Here is a 25,742-nt window from a genome sequence, read left to right as displayed (position 1 = left end):
AGATAACGTTTTACAATTGTACTCTTGGGGCAGTACATCACTCTATTTGGTGCCAATAATCTGGCGAGCCTGGCAAAGTGGATAGTCGGTGTCCCAGCATCGAGCTGCGGCGGATTTCTGCTTTGTCATGTTGCCACGTAGCATCGGACATGGCTACCTAAGGACGGGGGCTAGCTGGCCCCCGTCTCTTGTTGTTGGGACCACCTTTGCAGCAGACATGTACTGTCTTCACCGTAGTTGCTGGTTTTCGCATGCTAAAGTACATGTACCCGGTATACACTGCATGCATTGTTCTTTGTATGCAAGAGTGTGAGACAGACATCTTTGTGGGGCTTATAATAAACACTATAAAAAATACGGTCGTTGCAGAAGTATTCGACGGACAGTGTCCCCTCAGTCTGGTGTTACACTTGGCCAGACCATACAGGCATACTTTGTGCAGCATATGCAGTAGATCTACTATTGATCTGCTCACTTGTCAGATTCGGAGTGCCTGGGTTTTGGTCATTCGCTCGTTGGCTTCCGAAGCCAAGCGGATGCACCGGATATGCATGACATTGGACAACTCCCTGCCAGTCCCGGGCTTGCGACCATTTGAACCGTATGAGCGAACAAACTCCGGTTCGGACCCTCTTTATTCTGGGGGGGGGGGGGGGGGGGGGGGGGGGGTGTGACTGAAAACTCCGCCAAAGGGCGCAGATAGCCACAGACCGGATAATGACCAGTCAGTTGACCACACCACTGGAATACATTCCGCTTAGTCATCTGGGTAGGAGGGGGTTGCAGTGGCTCGCGTCGCTCCCACTGGCCATCGTGCGTCTGCAGACCAAGGACGCGAGTCGCATCAACGTCCACAGCAGGTTTCGTAGGCAATCCATGGGCGGTCAGCGCGTCCGCAAGGGCCTCCGCCTGATCTGTCGGCGTGATGATGTCATCAATGTAATTATCGGTGTCGGTGAAGTCACGGGTCACCCATTTCACAATAGTGTCCAAGACTTTCGGCGCAATGGCAAGGCCAAAGCCCATGCGCTCCATCACGTACTGTCGTCCTTGCCAAACGACCATCTGGAACCGCTGCTGGGTTGGGTGGATGCGAACATTCAGGAAGGCCTTACGGATGTCGACAATCTTGGACGCGCCTTTCCGTTGCCGCCACTCGCGAAGCTTCTCAGGGCACGCGGGTGCCTCCCGACCAGGGCTGGAGATGATCCGAACGTTCAGCGCACGGTAGTCCAAACACGGACGCACGGGTGTGGTAGGCTTATGTTCCTGACACACAGCCAACAGTGGCAGTACAGCGCCTGGTGGACCATGTCGATCAGCATCATACGGTACAAGCCATCCCTCCGCCAGCCAAAGGTCAATCTCGGCCTGGAACTTGGCCTCCTGCTCCGGTGACAACTTCTGGCGGGAGTATTCGCCAATACCAGAGCCAATAGGGGCTTGCGGTGGTGCGCCTGCCGACCAACGCCATTGGACTTCCCAAAAACCACGCTCGGCGTCGAAGGCGACCTCAGCATCACCCATGGACAGGGTGACATTCGGCCCATCTCGTGACACAGAGACATCGCGTGGCAACTTAGCGGAGCTCTCCGGGTTGTCAGACTCGGACGTGGTATCGGATGCAGTTGACGGATCACGCTGGCGACCAAACCATACGGTTGCGAGGACACCATCGGGGGCATAACCAAGGTGCACGCCACCCACGGAGGAGATAATGTCCAGTCCCAGAAGGATATCAGCGTCAACCACATCCAAGGTGTCGACAACGAGGAAATCAGCAGTAACTTCAGGCAGGTGCACTTTGTCATCGTCACGATGAACAGTCAACCGGACTTGCCCAGACACCACAACTTCCTGCCCATCGATGGCGGTAATGCGCGGGTTGGACTCTACGAGCTGAACGGGTACACCCAACTCGGAGACAACGCGATAGCTGATCAAGGACTTACTAGAGCAGGAATCCACGGCAGCACGCAGCCTGGCCTGGCCCTCACTATAGACATGAATCCTGGGCAGCGACGAACAGGGACTTGCCACGACACTGAGGCAGGCATTGCCCGTGGTCGACGAGCCAGAGCCCGCAGCACAGGCGGTACTAGTGGGCGTCTGAGAAGAACTGGCACCACCACTAGACTTCAGCTGAGGGCACTGACGCTTGACATGGCCGGGCTGCTGACAATGAAAGCAAACAGGAGGACGTCTCTGCCGGTTCGGGCAATCGCGCCGCAAATGCCCAGTCTGATGACACTCATAGCAGAGGCGACTAGGGGTGGAACTGCCACTGGGTCGTCGAGCAGGGCTGGCTGCCAGAGCAGCAACGGGTTCCTTGACTAAGCTGCCCGCAGCACAAAGGGCACGGGCCTGGGCTGCAACTGAGCTTACCGTAGCCCCAGCAGGTTGAGAGGCTGCATTCAAACGAAGCTGCACGGCGAAGTGAGGCGGAAGCCCCACCAGGAACTGCTCCAAGAGGATCGGGTCCTTGCCGTCCGCTGCCTCCTTGTGTCCACTTAGCCGTTGCAGCCGCCGAAGATCCGCCAAGTAGGCGTCGACAGTTTCGTCCGCACGCTTCCTCCGCTTGACAAACTGGTGGTAGGCATCGGCAGGGGTGACTGAAAATGACTCCACGAGCCGCTGCTTTACCTTGGCCTCGTCCTTCTGATCATCACTGGCCATCTCACACCAAACAGTGAATGCATCACCCGACAAATACAATGGGAGTACGGCCATCCGGGCTTCTGACGACTCAAGCTTCTGGATGCCTGCCACCACCTGGAACTTCTGCCAGAATTCATCCAGATTATCATCGCGCCCCCGAAAAGGTCGCAGCAAATTGTCCACGCGAGGACCCGACGCCATCACTATACAGGCCGTCGACCAAAAACACTGTCAGAAAAAACGAATAAGACTAGGTTCAGCAAACGGGTTTCGGCACCACTTGTGACTGAAAACTCTCCTCCCGGACTCCACAGCAACACAACCGGATAGGACGGGAATATTATAATTATTAGGACTGAACAAACATGAAACGGGAAGTACAAAAAGGAAAAGACTACATACCAGCCGCCATCAAAATCGGGCTCAACACAACAACCGGCACTACATCATTGCGCAACAACTTTGGAGCATGCGCATGCTTGGCCAAGTCCTGTTACCATGGGACCACTCTATCACAGGGGGGGGGGGGATGGCGGTGGTTGACTTTGGACATTTTTGTGTTGTTGTTATTGGTGGTGGTGGGTTGTTGTTGCTGTTGTTGTTAGATAATGTCAATGATCTTTTACTAGATTTTTAGTTACATGTACCAGTATTGTATTTCCAAAGTCACCCCCCCCAAAAAAAAAAATTAGTACGAGGTCCGAACCGGGGTTTGTCCGGCCATACGGTTCTATGGTTGGGGGCCCAGGGCCGGGGGGAATGTGGGACTCTCCGACTCTGCCTTCTCCTGATGACGTCACTGATGTATAAAGTGTGCATGTATATGTGGCATGTGCGCGTCACGTCAACAAGCAGTGCAGAATCAGGTCACAAAAAAACCCCGCCGTCGCTGCTGGCCGCGGCCGACCGAGTGTAAAGCATGGTAAAGTAGGGAGGTTCTGCTCTACGTTTTGGGAACGCGACGCAAAGAATCACGCGAACTTTCTTCGCGTTCCCGTAACGTGAAGAAATGCTGTTCTGCTCTACGTTTCACCTAGAGAAGTCACGTGGCCGCGTGGAATGTGTACTGGGAATTTCCCCTTCCATATTTGGCAGTTTTCTGCATGCAGTTGATCGATACCCAGCAAATCCGTACGCATTTTCTCTGCGTGTGCCACAACGTAGAGAACCCCATCTCCGCGTAGAAATCTGGAGCCAAAACACGCGAAGCCGTAGACTCTAACCCAGACACCTGCTCTCTACGTGATTTCTCTACGTTTCACGCAGAACCTCCCTACAGTAAGATCGGGCGCCGAAGAACGCAGGGGCTCGAGCGCAGCCTAGGAAAGTTCTTAAATTTTTCATTCTAGCCAGACCGTTCTTATTCACACGCGCGCGGCGAGTCGAGTGACGTCATGACGTTTGTCATGTACATGTAGTGCAATGTGGTACTTCTAAACTAGTGGGTGTCGTAAATGGGAATGACTGTACATGTAGCAGTTACTGTTTACACGTGTACATGACATGTACTCACCTCCCATACATGTACAATGTAGATCTACGTGTAAATTCGCAACTTCGTGTAAGTACATGTACATGTATGACAACGTACATGTATGACTATTATTATTATTATGTACAGGTGTTGTGGCGAGCTCAAAGCCGATCAGTTAAATACTGCACTCATGTGGAAATTCCAAATTTTAAAAGTGTTCTTAAATCTGATAATTCTAGCCTGGACTGTTCTTAAATTTTGCCGGTTTTCCAGCCTGGGTGTTCTTCGGCGAGGTGTTCTTCGGCGCCCGATCTTACTGTAGTTACTAAAGACAGGCGCGCAAGCCAGATCACTGTGGGCGCACATGCACGTGCGCGACCGCGCTCCCCGCCCGCCGTGCAAGCGCGGAGGACCGGGGCCATATCCGCGCAGCATGCTAGCACATCTTGGGGCATCACCAAGGCAAGTAAAAGATTCTTCACTGACTTTCATGCAGCGCATGCAGCCAACGGCTTGGCTTGGCTTGGCTTTTTGGTCTTTGCATGACTTGTGTGTTTTGCTGTTGACCATTGAGAACCAGGGACGAGGGCAAAGAGAAGCTTCGAAGCTGTGGAAATGGCGGCCTGTCGTCTCGGAAGATCGGCGTTGAAAGCCGGGCAGACCTCTTTGCGCCAGGTTAGCAATGGCGTTTCTAACAAGGCTGAAGGATATCCCTAACCGTACCTGTTGTCTTTATTTTCAGGCATCTACGTCTGCGAATAATGGCAGTAAAAAATCGGTGAGTTGTGGCGAAGGTGTTCGTATCGTAGATTTGTAGTGTGTGACAGTGGATGGCTACGGCTTGTATGATGACTGACTGCAGCTGAATTGGGGAGCCAAGGCGTTTGGATCTCTTGGTGGAGCTGGTCTGTTCACTGGTCTCGTCATCGGAGGACAGGTTTTTGCTTCAGAATTCGATATAAAGCCATCGAAGCTACCATGGTACTACAAGGGTATCTTCAGATCTTTCGATCATGCAGCGTAAGTGATAATTGACATGTTCTCAAGGTAGCTTTTCTGTTGTCGCTCACAGTATGTTTGTTGCTTCAACCATCTCCTTTCTAGTAAAATCATGTGTACATTCCATGTCACACTTGTTCAGGTATACAATCTGTTCAGGATATACTCAGTTTGAAATTGGACTTGTGAGGAAAGCGCATCATGTTTTGTTGAATTGAAAATGCACGTAGGGTGCGAAATACTGGTCGTTTGTACTGTAACAGTGAGTATATGCCTAGCAACGGCTGTGTGTCTGCACTCACCAATTACCAGTTAGCAGTAGCGCGAGGAGATTATAATAATTTTGAATATTGTCGCTTTTCGAACTGAGTCATGTTGAGTTTGTCGAGGAGATTTAATAATGGTAGTGTCTACTACTAGTGATGCAGCAGTAGATTACTGAATGACTTCATGTGCTCGTAGCTTTGCGTTTCAATAGAGCACATGTGCATGCACCTTGTATTATCTGTGTGTGTGTGTGTGTGTGTGTGTGTGTGTGTGTGTGTGTGTGTGTGTGTGTGTGTGTGTGCGTGTGTGTGCGTGTGTGTGGTGTGTGTGTGGTGTGTGTGTTCATATGGCGCAGTGGTATGTGCAGCGATTTCCAATCGAGAGGTTGCGGGTTCGATTCCCGACGAGCATGGTCACACACGTCTTTCTTCTCTTTCTCAGACTCCTGACTTTTCTTTCATTCTGGGTGGTTACCAACAGCCAGTGCATGCCGGAGTATGTGGTGTGATGTGTGTGCGGGAAAAAAAATAAATAGACCAAAAAGTAGGGATTCACTGGCCAGAAAAAGCCACTTCATAGCTGTGTGGTGTAGACCAGGCTGAATAGTGGTGGTCAATTCTTCAGCCTTGCAAGCTGATGAATGGTGCAATCCCAGCACAAGTTGCTATGGCTTCTGCTGTAGCATCGCTATCATCGCCTCCGGCGATGGGCGTCAAATAGTGTGTGTGTGTGTGTGTGTGGTGTAAAAAATTTGGGATTCACTGGCCAGAAAAAGCCACTTCAATCAGCTGTGTGGTGGATACCAGGCGAGAAAATAGTGGCGGTCAATTCATCAGCCTTGCAAGCTGTTGAATGGTGTAATCCAAGCACAAGTAACTGCTATGTCTAACATAGCTGTTCGCTATCATCCCTTACGCGATGGGCGTGTCTGAGGTGTGGTGTGTGTGTGTGAGTCACATGAGGAAACAAATAAAGGTTCTCCTACTGGGTTTTGCTCTAAAGAATGGGAGCACTATTAGTTAGCGGGAGGAGTGCATGGCTTCGGAGCATGTAGCTCCAGCTTACTTTGCATGTAAGGTTCTGCCGCGGTGGAATCCAAACGTTACGTCTTTTCACAAACACAATATTCTGTGATATAAAGTATATCCAGTCTACCTTGATGTGCAACGCACATGTTGCACGCAGTGGACAGACCGTCATGTAGCAATGGCGTTGCAGTGGACAACTTAACCCTTTCCGTGCTTCATGGGGAAAAATAGACGTCAAGCGCGCTGTACCCCAAACGACTAATGACGTCTATGTGTGTCGTGCGATTTGTTCAGTATATCGCAGGGCATAGGCCAGTGTGAAAACTTTCGTAACGTATTTTCCGGAGCATAGGCCGCGCTTTGAACACTCAGTAATGAAATTTATGTGTGGACTTTGACTTTTATGGCATGGCACAGTGGGTGAGTCATTTTGCATCTAAATATCTCGGAAAGCAGCGGTGTTTTGAATATACGGCCATGGCTTTAAAGGCGCTGACATACGGTATAATAGTGGAACATTACAATGTGTATTCCACTTATTTCCTATTATTTCTTCTTGTTGCATTGGTTACGAAATGGAGTGTTTACGCCAAAAGCAACCGCTCCGTGCTGGTCAAGACCACTTGCGTACCGTAGTGTCGTGTATAAAAGCATAACCTGTATAGAAGCATGACTCGAATAGAAGCCGATTTTTCCAAGCGAGCCGTGACACAGAAGCACGATTTGAGTAGAAACCGCTCTCTGCAAAGACACGTGCACGTGCATGTACTTGCACAGTACATGCAGTATGCAGTACACTGATGATGTTGACGTAGAAGCATAACTTGAATAAAAGCATGGCTTGAACCCCGCTTCATCTGCGCCTTGATCCTTGAAGGGTGGTGGCGTTCCTACGGATGCGGAAAACTCGGCCTCCATAGATAAACCGAGTCTCACGTGAACCGTGAATTTTTTTGAACCCTGGCTTATATGGCCATAAGCACCTGCTTTCATACGCGACATTACTGTATTGCAAACCAACGTAGCTATTGCATGGTCAACGTGCTCAGGGATCATATTGTCCGTGCAGCCTATAGTGCACTGGATATCCTTTTTTAGGACCAGGCGAGCTACTGTTATTTAGCACTATTACACCTGTATTATAATAATGGATGGTGGCCGAAATGCTGCGATAACTGCTCTCTGCTCTTGTCACAGACTTCGTCGTGGATACCAGGTGTATGCTCAGGTATGCGCTGCCTGCCACAGCATGGACATGGTGTATTGGTTCCAGCTTGTGGATGTTTCCCACACTGAGAAGGAGATCAAGGCTATGGCGGCCGAGGTGAGGTCACATGTCCATTTGCTCCCTTTTTTTGTGAGGAGCCCACTTCATTTAAAGGGCTCCAATTCAAAACTAGAGAAATCTAGAGAAATTTTTCAGCAGAAATCAAATTCAGTGTACTTACATTTTATGGAACGACGGTGGATAGGCGAACAGGAGTCGAGATAATGCAACGTGAACAAGTGCTGGTGAAAATTTACTCTCCAGCCCATTAGCGCAAGCATTAGTTTTCCTTGCTTCGTCCCATGCATGTACACCCATTCATCTTTCTGCAATTATAATGGTGATAGGCAGAAGATTTGTGCCATGGATTTGTGTACGCACATTATGCATATGCAGGGATCGATATACTTTGATTTTTTTGCATAGCAGTCACTGCTACACAGTTTTACAATTGATTAGCAACTCCCAGTATTGATTAGCAGTTTTCCTTCATCAAAAGTTTACATGTATAGCTGTACAATAGCAGGATTTCGTACAGAAGACAATAGCTGCAGTTGCTATTTGCTTTTCCAAGCGAATGTTCGACCTGAATATTTACGTTAGAGTTTTCGCTTGGGCACGTTACATGTTCAGCGTCCATTCGTCTTCGAGTTCTTCACAACACAATGTCTTTCAACAGGGCAGTTCCACTGATTCCTTCGACAAAGAAACCTCAGGAAAGCGCTCAAACGATTGTGACATTTCGTGCAAAGCGCATCGAATTTCGCTTTTCTCCTTTTCTTCATCGAAACGAATCGACATTCCTGGCGCGTCCAGTTCTTTGTCCCTCTTCTGGACAGTGAATCACTGATCAGATTCACTGACATGTTGGCTACATGAGACTAAGAACCATCGACTTCAACTGTGTGATTTGTCGAACAGAAACAAACTGAGCTTGACAGTGAAAGAAGAAAGGAGAACATCAGGAAAAGTCACCGCCGTGTACAAAACTTCAGAAGATTGCAGTCATGTACGACCAGTGCTAGTGCAGTGTCCAAAATCGAAAGAGCGCGATCCGCGAGTCCGCGACCCGCGCGGACTGAGCAGTACAAGCCAGTTGATTGGAGTAGTAAAATACTACTCCCTAGTCAGCAGTGTGTACAACAGTCGCATGTAGACTGCACACAACTGGTCTTTGTAGTGCATCGCAGTTTTGGGCGATAAAAAACGAAAAGCGAATCGCAGCCAGTGAATTTTGATTCGCAAACTGCGATGCGAACCCGGATAAATCGATCCCTGATATGATTGTAGAACGGGGGCAACATTTGCCACTGCTATACGTTAGCGCCACGCATCGAAGGACGTGGAGCCTAATCATTGTGTTCTGTTGTTTCCTTTGTTTGTTCTTTCGTGTATAGCACCTGTATGAGGATGGTCCCGATGATAATGGAGATATGTTCCAGCGGCCTGGTCGGGTGAGCGTCTTATAAACTGTGTTCCGTTGCTGTGTGTACTAGTATATGTGCACGCGCATTCAGCTGTGTTTTTATGGCTGTACAAATATATGTGTGTGCACTCCAAAAAAAGTGTGTACTTGTTGGTTGGTTACATATTAGGCCATCAAAATAATTATATTGATGGTTGATCGTCAGATTTTCCCGAGAAATCGGGACGGACGAGAGGGTTTTTATTTTATTTTATTTATCTTCTGTGTAGGATTATTTTGAGGATGCAAATAAGGAAAAGTGAAACAACCACCGTAGGACAGCAAAGAAAATCAGGCAGCTGATAATCAATTTCACTTTTCAAATCCATAGCATCTTCATGTATGGTTCAATCTGTGGACTTCGCCTTCGAAGATGTATAGCCATCCTGATTGGAGCCCGTAGATCGTAGTGCATACAGTACATTTACCGGTACTAAAAAATGAAATAATTTGGCCGGGAGGGTGAAAAATTAAACGATAAACAATCATTTTTTTTACTTGGCCTTACCTCCTTCATGTGACATTGTTATGGTTCAATCCTGATGCTGCATATACCAAGACCTAAACGGATATGGGTGTGAACAGTCTCACAATCTAATCATACCTGATCAGTTCAACACTTGTTGCTGCCTGGCCAGGGTTCTATCATGTACTGTGGACGAATCTTGGTCTGTGACATCTCTTCTCTTTGCCTTGTTTCAGCCCTTCGATCCTCTTCCCAGCCCATACAAGAACGACAAGGAAGCACGCGCGGCCAATGGTGGTATGTTGTTTGTCTTAATGGTGGTGGGGTGTCTGAAGTTAAGTTCTGTTCTTGAAACACCAAATACAGTCGACTCCACAGATAACATACTCCCAATCTGTGTACTCGGGCAGCATGCTGCTTCGTCCTTTGGGGACTCGTCAGCGCAGCACAAATGAGGCCGAACCTGATAGCTGTGAAAAATACATTCTCCAAAGCCAGATTTATACCAGGCCCGAACGTACCTTGCCAGAGTGCTCAAGCTGACTAGTCAGTGAGCTCTGCGTAATGCAAACAGCAAAGGCACTACCCCACATGGGAGTGCTCAACTACTACAAGAGCAGGAGCATACTCACGCATAGAGAATTTCGTGATCTAGTGAACCATTATCCATGCCCCTTACAAATTGTATATTTTTTCTTTATAAATGAACCCTATCTTGTGGAACCTCGTGTAAACCAAGTGCACTCATACAGTCAAGGCCCACATTCCAGGCATGACATGTTGCTTGTGTGGTGTGGGTGCATTTCTGTTATAAAGAACGTCGGCTATAAAGAACTAATTCTCCTGCGCTATGGTGTTCGTTATATCAGGAGCCGACTGTATACACATTGGCTCTTGCTGACCTTATTTATAGGGCTCAAACGATTAGTCCGATTAACCGGTTGCAGACCGGTTACGAAGAATTAACGGTTAACCGATAAAGATAACGGTTACGCTGTAACTTTTCAGTCAATTTTTCAAGTATCAGGTCGTTGCAAAGTGTGCACTTTCGCTGGCTGTCGCACGCGTACTGGGCTGTCAACTCGGTCATATCTAGATATCTGGTCTCTTGGTGTGAGAGTATGTATGAATGAGCATGCAAGAGAATGTACATGTGTGCGTTGTACTGAATAGGGTACATTTTTTGAATGAGTATAGTCAAATATACGGTTAAAAAAGGAGTCCGCAGGATTGCCGTGGCTTATAGGTTATAACCGGTTAACCGACCGTTAGCTTAGCAGTTAACCGTCAGGGGTAAAACCGTGACCGTTTGAGCCCTACTTATTTATCTGCCTGGAGACATTTGGGTATGTTGAATGAGGTCTCTTTGAACAATTGTCAGATTTGGATATGTTTGGGCGCCAGTGGCACTTGTTGATTGTCCTTTTTTTCTTGACGCATCTGTCTGCCTGTAGTGTTGGTTTTGTTCTAAGTTGTTTCCCTTCTTCTCCTCCTGCTCAGGTGCCCTGCCTCCCGATCTTATGACAATCAGCCGTGGTAGACATGGTGGCCCGGTAAGTTCCTGACAGCTACTGATGGCTTTCGAACTTCTTTGCTTTTTCTCCCAATGAGCACTGTAGGGCAAGTGTTGACATTGTGATGTTGCAATCATATTGATGGAACTAGGTCCTGGAAGAAAGTCCTGATGGAGTGGTGTGCTCGAATTAAATATGTTATGTAGGGAACCACTTTGTATGTACATGACACACACAGTTGCGCTCGGTGAAATCAACCCAGAGTGCACATTTGGCACCCTCAATTTGCACGGCCCGTGACGCCCTGGAAGTGGCACAGATGCGGCTGGACGTACACATGTACAAATACAACGATCAGTTGCTCCTCGTGTGCTCCGGATGGCAGTCGTGAGTCAGTCAAGTGTCAAGTTCGGCAAGAAGCGTGTGTTCCAAGTTGGCTAGTTGGAACAATCAACTTCATGACCATTACCGCCGAAGTCGCAACTTTTAAGTTCAGTTGCCTGATGCTCGTAGTAATACGTGAAACTCAAGAGTTGTGACGGAGCTTCCAATCTCTCTTGTGTACAAGGCTCTGGCCTACATGGGTAGTGAGCACTCTTCGGACAGTGAAGCACACCACTTGATTACAAATACAACGCTGTAACCGGGACGTGTCCAGCTTTGCACTTCTGGTCGCCATTTCAGTGTTTGGGGATACCCACACCGCAGTAAAGACATCTCTTTGCTGCATATGTTTGTTTGTCACGAAAATCCAGGCTGGTGAGGAAATTTCATGACTGGTAGCATTTTACCCTGCGCTCATCTTGTTGGTGTGGATTTGTTCCAACCTATTTTCATCATCTGTCAACCCGGAAACCTTTGCGATCCAGAATCGCGGTTTTCACGATACGTATGAAATTGCAAAAGCAAGCCTGTGCTAAACGTAGAACTGTAGTAAAGAAACTGAGGAAACTGACTCCAATCGCAAACATCTCCAGGTGCAAATTTGTCTGTGCTCGCAAATCGCGAACTAAAACCAACGCTAACGTTTCAGGGTTTACAATGCTGGCGAGCCGACTGGATAACCGGGAAGAGACTATCCAATGAACCTACTTTGTTTTCTGTTTTCTTGTGCAGGACTACATCTTCCATCTGCTTACCGCCTACTATGATGCCCCTGAGGGCGCGAAAGTGGGTGAGGGGCAGCACTTTAACGCCTACTTTCCCGGACACTCGATCGGCATGGCCAAGGCGCTATACCCTGGCGTCATGGAGTACGAGGAGGGCGACGGTACGTGTTGCCTTGTGTGTGTGTGTGTGTGTCATGGGCGTGTAGTGCCACCAAATTGGACATCTAATTGTATGCAGCGTGTAGAGCATGTGGGTCATACTATCTTTTCTCAGTCATCATTTTTGTTTTTGCATATAAGAAAATGCTTGCATTTACATAGAAAGCAGGAGAGAAAAGCACCCGAGGGAGTGACAGAGAGAAACAGTACACTTTCGATCATACGACCATCTTATTCTTTTTATGCACGAGATTACGGTATGCGGTGCGAATTATCACACACTTGTAGCCAGTTCTGCAGTGCTGCACCGCGCTGTACGATCATACTGTGATACAACGATGCTCCCTTCAGGATTTGGGAGAGGCAGGGGGCTCTGGCTTGATGTTATGTTGTATGATGTACTACAGTCAACTTCGCTTATAACGACACGCGGCGGGGCATCAGAAAAGTGTCCATATTCGCGAAGTGTCGTTATACCCAAAGTCTCATTATATGTGTTACAGTTGGATGGGACTTTGCTCTGGGCATGAACATTCTGTCGTTATTCGCGAATTGTCGTTATATCCGCAGTCGTTATTAGCGAGGTTGACTGTATGTGTTCACCGTTTTCTTTTTGTCAATGTTCCGCTCTTGGTGGTGGTGATGGTGCTGATAGCTGAGCTGATGCTGATCCTGTTGTTTTGTTCTTGTAGATACAACGCCCACAGTCAGTCAGATGGCTAAGGACGTTGCAGAATTCCTCGAGTGGTCATCCGGTACGTGTTGTATACGCTGCTTGTAGCTGTGTGTTACATACAAATTTGAGTGCATTCTATCTTTGTTTTCATTGTTGTGGCTGGAGACATGTCTGTTGAACGGTCTCTGCTCGGGTGACGACAGTGGAGCGATGATAGCGAACAAGCTGTTAGGCGTAGCAACTCGTGCTGGGACCACTACACCATTCACCAGCTTGCAAGGCTGATGAATTGATCGCCACTAATTTTAGCCTGACTTACAGTTTCTACACACGCATGTGCGCGCACGCACACACACTCACTCACACACTCTCACACACACACACACTCATGAACGCACACACATACACACACACACACACACACGCACATACACACACACACACACACATGGAATGGAGGCCAAAATCCGTTGTAGGAGCGGAACTCCTCTTTTATTCATATTGTATATAGGAGTGCACATGCAGTGCATGTGCATGTACTATGCAATGCATTGGGATTTGCAGAAACCAAAACGATTGGGAACCGTGCGTCGTGGTCGCATGTGTCGCATGTCGTGCATTGCATAGCGTCAAGTGGTATTGTCAATGGGGCTTTAATTAGCTTTAAATTGTCTGTCATTAACTCGTTGACTTGTTCTTTTTCCGCTTTCTGCTGTTCTACAGCTCAGTACAATGACGATAGAATGCGGCTTCTAACGAAGGTATGTGTGTTGCCATGCTCTAAATTTGTTTTCCCTGTGTGTTATCAACAGTAGTTATACACTGTGTGCTTGTGCATCTCGGTGTGTGTTCACCGAGTTATCTGTTTGTATGTAAAAACATGTTGCCCTGGTTGAAAATCAATGCGGCTCGCGACTAGCCTAGTCTAGGGTGATTGCATTGATCAGTGAAAATCGATCACTGTAAGAAAGGATTCTGCCCTCTGCCGAATGGAACCTGCATTTTAGGATATGCAGACGGAGTGCGGACTGGGAGAGTGTTGTGATCTACGTGCTACTTTTTCAACTGTGGGACGAATGCAGCTCGCAGTGTGATAGCTTGTGCGGGTGCTGGAACGTACGAATTTGCTTTTACATGCGCACACTACGGCCTGGTTCCCACTCTACAGTCCATTCATAAAAAGATGGGCTCTGGCTCTGGCGAGCTCCCGTATTTGGCGATTTTTCGTGATTTCATCGTACACAGTGCAGTGCTGCGAAATTTGAAATTTGAAAAAGGGTCCAAAAAGGGTACCTGAACTGGGGTTCGAACCGCACAATGCACGTTTGCAGGCGGGGTCAAACGGCCTGGATTTTTATGGTTTTTCCCAATTCAGTGCTGTTGGGGCAAAACCTGGCCGAAATTCTATTCTTGTTATGGCTTGCTTTTTGGACAAAAAAACTTCAGAAACATAATTGGAAGAGGATTCCATAGGGGATTGCAGAAAAAATTCTAAAAAAACTCAAAGTTTGACCCATTTATGGCCAAAAGCTAGAAGTCCATCTTTTTCTGAATGGACTGTAGGAGCCTTCTTCCTTTCGCCAGCACTCTCACTAATTTATGTTATTGCTCTCTCTCTCTCTCTCTCTCTCTCTCTCTCTCTCTCTCTCTCTCTCTCTCTCTCTCTCTCTCTCTCTCTCTCTCTCTCTCTCTCTCACTCTCACTCTCACTCTCTCTCTCTCTCTCTCTCTCTCTCTCTCTCTCTCACTCTCTCTCTTTCGCTCTCTCTCTTTCTTTTTCACACGCACACACACATACACACCCACGCACACACACCCACGCACTCTCTCTCTCTCTCTCACTCACTCACTCACTCACTCTCACTGATTTATATTATCACTGCTGCCTGTGTGTCTGCTTCCAGTTTGGTATCGCCATCGGCCTCCTGGCTATGGGCTCCTACTTCCTTCAGCGCCGCTACTTCGCCAGAGACTTTAGCAAGCGAGTCATTTACAGTGAGCTACCCAAGAGAAAGTAAAGCAGCATTTCAATATACATAGTCCAATAAAAACCATGCTCTGTATTTTCCGCTTTCTGTATTGCAGCAACCGTGACGAGCGTTAGGGTGGCTGGTAGGGGTGATGAGAGTGTTCATTTTTGACACATAGATCACTTGTTCTCACCGACTGATCGAGGACTCGATCATTTTGAGTGATTCATGAAAATTACTCTAGTGCGCATTCAGTTTGTTTGTCAAGCGCTTTATATTTATTGGTTCTGCTTGCGGCCTCCGCATTTCTTGGAAAATGCCAGACGATCCTGGTAGTATTTTATGGTCCGTTGTCACTGGTGATGTGCGGCTATGTGTGCATCAGCTGCCTGCTTTTGCAGCTGTAATTGCCGCATACATGCCTCTGTGTGTACGTGGGGGGGGGGGGGGGGGGACAGGGAGGATAGTTGTGTTTAATACAGCACTGGCCAGTGAACTTCACCTGGCTTCAGTGCCTAGCCCTAAGCAGAACGGCTCTGGACGCCCTGAGCCCTGTACTGAGTTTGGTTTGGCCGAAAGCTATTGCTTACCCTCTTGACTCTTGATGTGCAGTGGAGTCGCACGCTGAAGAATGCGGGTCAAGCACCCCCAGCCTGAAATACTGCAAAAAAAGTTGTAAGTGTGCGTTCTCATTTTCTCTAGCTTCCGGGAGAAATTTCTCCTAGAGTAGAAGTCAAAGAAACTGGAATAATTCGGGAACTGGTCTCGAAGAATTGGGAGATCTTTTCCACATGTGAAGCGCCAAAGGGATCTTGAGGGACACGAATGTAGTTCCCACTGTCTCTCTGTGCGTATGCGAAAAGGTAATGGCGTTGATTCACATATCGCCGGGAGTGGGCCTCTTGCAACCTATCCCGGGGCATTGCGATCAATATGTGAACCAGTGCAGTTGTAACAAAATCATACGGTAAAATGTCGCAAGGGACTGCTGGCAATCTTGCGATCTGCCCCGGCCCCGATCCCGTAGAATTTTGACCAAACGTGGTTTGTGAACCGTTGCCGGGAGCTGGACTTTGTAAAAGTTTCAAACCAAGACTCATCCTAAATTTCCTAAAATTGAATCTAAAGATGAGGTCCGTTCGCCATTAATGCATTCTTGTAGTCGTTTCAAGGTGGCAAATTAAGTCCGCATACCAACCCGTCCTTCTCGGATGATCTGCTTGACTGTTGTGCAACTTATGAGACAAATACAATTGAAATAAATGAAAAATACGAAGGATACATAGACAAATTCGTGTGACTTCATCAACGTTTGCACGCATACCGGTTTCGACACCACCGCTTACTAGACTGCAATAAAAGGTGTAGAAGTAGTTTCATGATCTCCAGTAAAAGGTAGCACCGAGTGGCCATCACCGAAAGACCTTGAACTACTGAAGAAACAAAGAATTCATGCTTCATTTGGCAAATCTGTCGTAGCATTTGGGCACATTCTGTACTACTTTGTAGTAGGGCTGAAAGGAATATTCGAATTATTCGAATATTCGAAATGTGCAGACCGGAAAAAGAACATTCTTCGTTAAAGTAGAATAAATAAGAATATTCGTAAATGTACAGAAACTCGCCTTTTTGGTACCGATCAGGCTTATTTCGTGACAAATGATGACAATGCCACTTTCACACATCTCTCTTGTAATCGGGGTACACACCAGTCAATGGTCTATGGTTACCATGGATACAACAAGGTATCCATGGATATTGTATGGTTAAGAATATTCGGAATATTCTTCGTTTCACATGTATTCGGAAAAGGAATATTCGTTCGCTTCATTGAGCATTCGTTTCAGCCCTACTTTGTAGTAGATTTGGTACTCGAACCGTATGCGCAACGGATCGGGAGCTGGCTCACCGCCGATGTCTTGGGGCGCCGATTTCGCTTGTAACGTAGGGAACACATGGAGCTGCACACTGCACACTGCACACAGTGGTATGCGCTCGTGCGTGATAGACAGTTTGCCGTCTTCCAGAAAAAGGAATTTTGCTCGATACTGCATAAAACTGTAGTGCGGTTACTCCACTGCGAGTAACACCAAGAGTAACCCTTGGTTATATACTCTTGGTCACATTTCTCTGTCTCTGACGAAGCATGCGGATGAGCAGCAGTCCGACAGGATGCAGTTCGCACGACCAAATTTCATGGCGTGAAATCCGGAAAGCGTCACTACAAAAATTATCAATGCAAGGAGTCTTACTGTTCGATATTTATAAACACGATCACACAAATCTAGGATATATAATTATTATGTTGGTGCCCTTGATCAATGAACTAAACTAGAACTAAACCAACGGTAGCTTTGACGGATGACCTATGATGTTCAATTCTCATAAATTGTCACGAAACCGTTCACATACTGAAGTGCACAAGCTGCACAAGACGTGCACACTGAAAGCTACTGGTCGTACTCGCTTCGTCCATCAAATTCAAGTTTAGAAGGCCGTGTACAACAATGTATTCATCTCTGAACGAGGAAACTGCTAACTAGGCACCGTATTTGCCTGATATCCAGATTGAAGTATTGTTTTCGCTCCCGAACCGGTATGCGTTCAATTCCGTGGACGTAGGTCAACATACGTTATCAGGTCTGGTCGAGTATAAGCCAGCTCAAGTTCGGATTTGATATAATAATTATTGCATGTGTTTCAAAAGTAGAAAATGTATTGTACCACATTTTGGAAGTAATAGGGTTTTGTACATGCAGAAGACTTGATCCTATGCTTTATATTCGGTAGTGAAGTAGTCAGTGATGCAGTCCTCATCAGAACTCCCGGAAGAGTCGCTTCATTACCCGACCAATGGGGAAGGAGCTCGTTGCCCAGAATCGAGGTAGTGGTGCCGGCTCACTGGCTGGCCTGTGACGAGCTCCGTCTGGTTGTGGGCTGGGCAGTGGCAGGCCGAATACCACATACCGCTTGCCGGATGTCGGCTGTTCACAGCAATGTGCCAGTCCAGACATGTCGAGAAGTAGAGGCGTGCCGCGGCTGCGACCAGTCATGTGCAGCACCGCTTCACTGGTGCAGTTTTCTAGGCAGAACAAAGCATTAGTAACTGTTACAGCTTGTGAAGCACTCGAATGTGCACAAGCATGGACAAATTATCATGAAATTCAGATTCAGATAATGATCACCTTAGTGACCATCCGTAGCCGTTGCCATGTATCGCAGGCATGCTAGCCGTTCCCTTTCTCAGGGGCATAGCAGCTGGTCCGGCCCGGCCGGGCGCCAGACCAATTTTTCGCCCGACCACGTTTTTTTAACCTAATTTCAAAATTTCCCTGGACCCCCTCCGGCCGGACCACCTCCAACGGCGGTGCTACGCACCTGTTCTACAACCTGAATTTCCTGAAAGACCTGCACATTGTACTGTTGTGCTCAGCGGGGGGCTTGCGACTAGCTGGTTTGGAGGTGCCAACGTTGTGAACGATCACGATTGCCGAACACATATTCTTCACATGCGTTGGGCACAGCTGACTCACACCGCTGTCTTATGTTCACGAGGCATTTGCCTTGCCGGAAACTGGCCGTCTCTGTAAGTCTGTATTTCTGTTGGGCCCGGAGAGCACCACATTTGTAGTTCTCTCCAGGCCCAAATCTCCTCAATCAGCCTCCTAATAGACACCCTTAGCAAACAACGTTATGTTGTAACGGTATTATCGTAAGGGGGAAAATACCGTGATTTGGGTTCGACCTTTAGCAAGATGCACGCTATTTTTAGTACGCTGTTGCCACGAGAATAGCTTTGATTTCGCGCTGTACAACCATTTTTGTCACCACATACGCGATACAAGGTGAAATGCGTACGGACTATGCAATATTTGGCTAAAACACGTACCGTTGGTCACAACGATAAATCAGCCCCCATAACGTTTATACGCTGCAGCTTCAACGCTATTTGGGTGATCAAGGTACGAGTACCGTAAAAAATAGCGTTACCGTTGTTTGCTAAGGGTGTCTATTGATCAAGATCAACTGTTGTCCCGTGAAACACTGTGTGTTGAATGAGAAGATTTCAGTGGTGCACTTTTGTAGGTTTGTTGAATTTAGGGCTAGATGGACTTCCCCGATTCCTAGACTAGTAGAGGGTAGCCGCGAGTCAGTCAATTGTCAAGTCATGTTGGCGCAAAAGGCGCTTGCTCTAACACGGCACGAGCAACCCAACTTTCTCCCAGTTTAAATACACATGTACAGACCTTTGCCGAAGCTGTGCAGCCCTATAGGGCTACATGTAATACTACAAAACGGGCTGAGCAGTGACCGCGGAATTGCTGTTGGTAATGTTTGTTCACGGTTATTAACATGTAGAAGACAGTAGAACTGCAGAACGAGAGAAATTCGATTTATGGAGACAAATGTTCAGGTTTATAGCTGAGCATGATGGGATTTCAAGAGCAGATGTTAGCATCATTTTTAGAACGACTATAACACATACCTTCCTGGCCTTCGCAGTAATCTGGCTCCTTGAGCACCTCCAGTAAGCGCACGGCATACAGGTCCTGTCGCGTGCTGGCAAACTCCATGAGGCCGGAGGTTCTGCACTGCTCACTGGGACAGTTCACATTGCACAGCTCCACAAGAACACCTGTGTCACACAGCAGACCAGCAGCAACAAAAGCTATAAACGAAACAAAAACACAAAAACGATGATCACCTGTGACCACTGTGATAAGCTATGTGTGACCCAGAAGACCAGCAGCAAACAAAACGTAACCTGTAACCACTCTAATGAGATAAGCCCTGGGGTTCCTCCATCTTCTTAGCCCCCACACCCCATCCCCCCCCCCCCCCCCCAACCCCCATCCCCTCCCCACTGGCATAGTGCACCTAAAGTCAAGAGCCACTCTCAAAAATTGGACATATCTATTTTGAGATTCGCATTCCTTTTTGACTCACCATTCGATGTTTTGTCAAAGTACTTCCTGACATGTTTAGCACGTGGGCAGCCTACAGCAAACAACACCAAAGGGTTATCAATATTTAAACAGTTTCCGTGGAGATTAGAATGATATATTTGATAGATTTTGCTCATGGTTTTGTACTGAGTGCGCAACTCACTCTTTTCATTGGCTATCCATTATCATTGAACATATCTCCACTGAATGTATAGTTATACCAGCTCATCAGGATTGGATCATCACGTGCGATAACGTTAGAGGCATACGAATGTCCTACACCGTTGGGTGTTTCATCGAAATTAAAAAGGCATTTTAAAGCAACCAAAAATTTAATCACACACAGCAACAAAGTTGCCAATTTGGTTACTCAGTCAACTGCCAAAAGCTATTCAACCCATTATCATCAGCCGGTGGACACATGGGAATGAAAAAAAGAAGAAAAAAGTCAGAACCATCTAATCTAATTAATATATAGTAATTATGCTCCAGTGGAAGGGCACATAATGAGATTTAGAACGCGTTTATAGTGAGGGCGGTGACGTATATACGGATGTGAAAAACTCAGCCCCTAGCCGAGTCTCAGGCAAACTGTGAATTTGTTTGTCATAAACATGTCAACTACCCCACTGCAGTACTATGCATGCAGGGAGTTTCATGTGTTGATTAAAACTTGCATCTTGCTGGCAAAGCCAAACAGTTACAGGTACCTGTGATTGCTTTCCGCCTGCGGATGTTCAGCTGCTTTCGATTGACATGGCGAATGAATTCATCCATTGTCTGACCGGCACGGCGAGATTCAAAACTTGCATTGGCAGTGCAGCTCAGCGTTACTACGCAGTCCAGCGATGGCAATGTGCCGTCTCGGTCAGCTGCAACAGAAAGATGCGGCTGGCACTGTATGCCGATATCACGCCTAGTGGAATCTGCTTGGGAAAACAAAATAAACAAACAAAACAAACATTATGCTTTTGTCACTTTCCCCCATAAACATGCCACAATGTGTTGGGGAAGGATTAAAATCGTTCCCAAACTTTCGGCACATTTTGGCATGTTTCTGGTGGATCAACAAAGTCATAATTTGAGGAGCCTCAGCTAACTCCGACTGAATTTCTTCTCCATACTATACCACATATACCACATACAAAGGATCACTGGGCTGAGCAGAACATATTGCAAGCTATCCACCTTGAAACCATGCCGCAACCTAAAGAGGTGGCTCCACTAGCTTATGAAGGACTGTTCCATAAAATACACCAACAGCTAAAGAATAGTATTTGTTGCTACACTCATGCCCTACTGGCTAATAGTGCTACTTCATACATAGTCTGCGAGTAGGCATTAGGGACCGGCGGATTCTGCTCGAAAATGTGGCAGATTCTGCTCGAAAAGCAGTGAAATTGGCAGAACCATACAAATCTTATGGCGGGCAATTCCTCGAATTCTGCTCCATTTTTTTATCCACATACCAAACATGCCTGAAACGTACCAGAAAAGTACCGAATTCTGCCAATTTTTCTGCCGGAAGAATCCGCCGGACCCTAGTAGGCATGACATGTTCATACAGCTTTCAACTGAAACGGCATGGGTACAGAACCATGACATGAGCTTTTAATTTTATGCGGTCATGTCTTTACCAACAAGACTGCCGGCTGTGCATGCACTTCAAGTTTGAGCATTCCTCTGAGAGAAGACCACTTCAGGTCACTTTGCCTGCAGCATGTGCAGGCACTGTTCCCCGCCACAAGATGTTTGTTCTAGCCTATATTTAATTTTTACATTTGTCTGCAGATCTTTCAAGTCATGTCACTTTGCAACCAGGGTTTCCCTAGGCCCTTTGCAATGCTAATAAGTAGGCCCTTCACTGCAATTTCCTTATCATGATTATTGTATTAGATTATAAGCAACTGCCCAGAATTTTCTTGGTTCATGTCATTACTGGTCTAACTCACTAGTAGTTCTGTCCACTCTCTGTGAAACTCCATTATCTGGGAAGAACTGGTTGAAAAGGACCTATTGACTAGTGTAGGTCCTAAACAGTGCTAACACGATTATTTTTCAAGTCGTGTAAGCCAGTCCGTGCATGCAGGGTGCCCGCATGTTTAGCTGGACACACAGTACAGGAACGAACGCCTTGCGCACGCCTTGCCGCGGTTCGTGTGACGGACGGCGCCAGTGGGACCATGTAAACATGAGTACTACAGTACTGTACAAAACTCAGAGGTGTACCGTGTAGCGTGCACGCGTGCAGTGCAGCGCCGGAAACCAGCGACCCGGTGTCATCACAGAATGTACGTAACGTCGTTTGTACTTTGAACCCGGCCCGACCTCAGCTCCACGACACGGAAAGGGTGTATTTCATTGTCGGGGCCTAGGGCCCGAAGGAACACGACGTCGTCGACAACGAACTCAGCGGCCTTTGAGATTTGTTCATTTTCGATGCGAGCAAAGGCCGGAAGGTTTATCAGTATTCAAGGTTTTCTTTTGCAAAGTCTTTGCGAAGGAAGAACAATTCATTCGTTGTCGATGACATCCAATGGATTGGAAATCGCAAACACCCAAACAATTTGCACAACATTTACACTAACTTACACATCCATGCTCAGGGTGCATGTACGACTCGTAGTCGCCTCAAACGGAAAATATCTGCACGCCTAGTTGAAGCAAGTAATGTACGACTGAGATTAGCACAGTTTGAACGAACACTGGAGTCTGCAAGCAGCTTTGCGGCATCAGCTTCCAAACATTACACTTTTCAGGACCTGATCATAATCCTCGTTCATGGTGTAGAATGATGATCTACATGACCGTGTGCAGCTTGTGCTTACTTTTGGCGAAGGTGATGAATCCAGTCTGGGTGATGTATTGCGTTGTCGCGTTGCCTTTGTGGCTGACGACAAAGTGAGTTACACCGTCTCTTTCCGTCACCCGGCGGCTGTAGAGCTCCCAGCCATGCGTCACAGCTCCTGGTCTTGATGCGGTATACACCACCTCTCCTCTGCCGTCCGTCACCAAGTGCGCGCCACATTCATCTGCACACGCGTGTAGCCCATTGGGGTTGGCTTGCCAGAGCCGAACTTCCGCTCCCTGCACCGGCACGACTTGAGCGACGTCCGAGCACGACGGAGGTCCGACCACGCGGAGATTGACACGCACTGCCGGAGGTAAACGGCATAGGCGGCCGGAGTTGGGCCGTTGGCCTCGCAGCGAACGGCAGCTACCACCGCGATATCGGCAGCTGCAGGTCGGTGTGCTCAGAGCATAGGTATGGTCGAGCACAGCTTGACTCGACACAATCCTAACGCTATCTGGGACGAGCTGGGAAGAGGAGGGTGCTACCGCTACCAGCGCCACATACGACAGCAAGACACAGGTGAGGGCAAACATCATCTTGTGAAATGGATACACTAGCAAAGAATACCCTTGTCACCGATTATATCCACTTTGGGCGACTAGCTAGTTGTCTGGCTTCACCAGGTAAAATTAAAATCAGACTTCGTGTACGACAGGATATTAGCAAGACGTCTTTCCTGCCACAAGCGTTGCGGACGGGGATTATAAACTAAGATTTATCTGGGTTTCCGCCCATCAACTCACCAACCTAAACTGGAGGTCGCCAATTCTTAGCTACAGCTTTATCGTCTCATGCTGATTGAACTCATAGCGCCATGAAAAGCAGGCACGCTCGAACGTCTATAGCTTGCATGATTGTAGTGTAGGAATTTCATAATGGGACTTGAGTTGCGTGTTTACATAATAAATAGGCCCATACCGTATGTGTCGTCGGCGTACATCATGTATGGTGGTAGATCACTACAATGTAGATGTCATGATTGTATCACGTTTGTATGAGTGAGTGAGTAGAGAACCACATTCTGTGTTGGATCATGTGGCATTGGTACTGATCCCATTGGCATTGGCATTGTATTGTTGACCTTGGCTTGGGTTTGCTCTCGGAGTCTCGGAGGAGATCTACGGGACTGAAGAGTATGGACTTACCAGGATGTGGCGTAGTGACATTGCCATGCACACCATGTGACATCACGGGTATTTTGTTTGTACCAGTGCATGGGTAGGTCTACTGGCAGGTTCCATTACCTGAGGAGCCAGACATCAGTCCAGAGCAGAAGTCCAGTGGCCTCACTGGCCTGTACTGTAGACTCTCAGCCCTCGATCATTTTGGACATGGTCCGGCTTGCCAGCCAGCTGAGCCTTAGCCTAGAACCAAGTGCTGCCACTCCAAATTCATAGGGATGCATTGTTTTCTCATTGTATGCATGCGCACACCCACACCTACGCAAATAATGTATAGGGAGATACATGACTTTGTACTTATATTCGTCAGGCTGTGGGTGTCACTGTGACTGGACACGAAGTCACAGAGATTACTGGGCTGGAGGCCATGGCAACAGCGTGTGCCTGCGAGCATGGAGGAGGCCACAGGTAGTTGTTTTTTTTGGATCTTTCCATTGAGGTCTGTTTGATACAACCACACTGTCCATAGGAAACGAACACATCAAACATAGCAAAATGTACTGGAGCTGATTACAAATTTAAAGGGGAAGTTGAGGCAAACATTAAAATTTCACCAGTTGTAGTCTTCGGGGTGCTGAGTCGAATGGTCGTGGTCCGAGGAAGCTGAGACGCTCCCTTCCTACTTGAATCCCAATCGAACTCGCGCACTTCCACCGAAACTGGGTGACTGCGCCCTACTAGATGGGGATTTGTATGCAAAATGTCACTAAAAGCGCCATTTCGTTCTTATAAAAGCACGGATGACCGCGATTGGCCCATATGTTGTAGTCTTTTGGACGCTGAGTCGACTGGTTTTGGTCCGAAAAGGCTGCGATGCAGCGTTCCTCCTTTATTCCCAATCGAACATGGTTGAACAAGCGGTCACGTGCTCCTGCGTACACCAGTCACCTGGTCACCGTGCCTGCAGGGTACAACTTACTAGCCTGTTTGACCTTTTTTGGGTGCAGTCCTGTCACTCGAGTTGAACCTTGGTGTGAAAGTTGTCGCCTGCTGGCGTGGTGACCAGGTGATTTGGGCACCCAGGAGCACGTGACCGCTTGTTCAACCATGTTCGATTGGGAATAAAGGAGGAACGCTGCATCGCAGCCTTTTCGGACCAAAACCAGTCGACTCAGCGTCCAAAAGACAACAACATATGGGCCAATCGCGGTCATCCGTGCTTTTATAAGAACGAAATGGCGCTTTTAGTGACATTTTGCATACAAATCCCCATCTCGTAGGGCGCAGTCACCCAGTTTCGGTGGAAGTGCGCGAGTTCGATTGGGATTCAAGTAGGAAGGGAGCGTCTCAGCTTTCTCGGACCAAGACCATTCGACTCAGCACCCCGAAGACTACAACTGGTGAAATTTTAATTTTTGCTTTAACTTCCCCTTTAATATTCTAGCTGGTTGCTTGGTGATCTCACCCAACACTCTTTCAGGTAGACCACCATGGTTGTGAAGATCATTCCATGATTCCTATCATGTGCTGCAAATTGGTAGGGTAGGGCTCCCATGAACACACGTACATACACACACACACACACACATGTACACACATACACACACACACACACACACATGTACACACACACACACACACACACACACACACACACACACACACACACACACACACATGCACTGCACCCATCATGCAGAGAATTATTTTGCATGACGTGTATGCACGATGGTATGGTGATGGAGGCAGCACGTGGTTTGTTACTCTCTT

General features: G+C 47.5%; 2 protein-coding genes across 3 annotated transcripts; one reads left to right on the top strand and one right to left on the bottom strand.

Moving 5' to 3' along the window:
• The first annotated feature begins 4,647 nt into the window (after positions 1 to 4,647).
• On the top strand, positions 4,648 to 15,394 carry LOC135823855 (uncharacterized). Its single transcript, XM_065336711.1, has 11 exons — positions 4,648 to 4,807; positions 4,875 to 4,910; positions 4,995 to 5,152; positions 7,624 to 7,750; positions 9,091 to 9,147; positions 9,861 to 9,921; positions 11,125 to 11,177; positions 12,255 to 12,408; positions 13,099 to 13,161; positions 13,806 to 13,843; positions 14,986 to 15,394. The coding sequence occupies exons 1-11, from the start codon at positions 4,748 to 4,750 to the stop codon at positions 15,097 to 15,099; spliced, it is 921 nt and encodes a 306-aa protein (XP_065192783.1). The 5' UTR covers positions 4,648 to 4,747; the 3' UTR covers positions 15,100 to 15,394.
• A 1,868-nt stretch (positions 15,395 to 17,262) lies between these two features.
• On the bottom strand, positions 17,263 to 23,915 carry LOC135823854 (uncharacterized). Of its 2 annotated transcripts, none has more exons than XM_065336709.1 (5): positions 22,826 to 23,915; positions 20,708 to 20,926; positions 19,999 to 20,049; positions 19,538 to 19,687; positions 17,263 to 18,133 (listed from the first exon to the last, which is right to left on the bottom strand). In XM_065336709.1, the coding sequence occupies exons 1-5, from the start codon at positions 23,385 to 23,387 to the stop codon at positions 17,868 to 17,870; spliced, it is 1,248 nt and encodes a 415-aa protein (XP_065192781.1). In that variant the 5' UTR covers positions 23,388 to 23,915; the 3' UTR covers positions 17,263 to 17,867. The 2 variants fall into 2 exon arrangements, with proteins under 2 accessions (XP_065192781.1, XP_065192782.1); XM_065336710.1 differs by having other exon boundaries at positions 17,265 to 18,133; positions 20,708 to 20,923; positions 22,826 to 23,913.
• Between the last annotated feature and the right edge of the window lie 1,827 nt (positions 23,916 to 25,742).

This window comes from Sycon ciliatum, chromosome 8, assembly GCF_964019385.1.
Source record: "Sycon ciliatum chromosome 8, ocSycCili1.1, whole genome shotgun sequence".
Classification (NCBI taxonomy): Eukaryota; Metazoa; Porifera; class Calcarea; order Leucosolenida; family Sycettidae; genus Sycon; species Sycon ciliatum.
The sequence above is the reverse complement of the archived record's forward strand: the minus strand, read 5'-3'. Positions and strand labels throughout refer to the sequence as shown.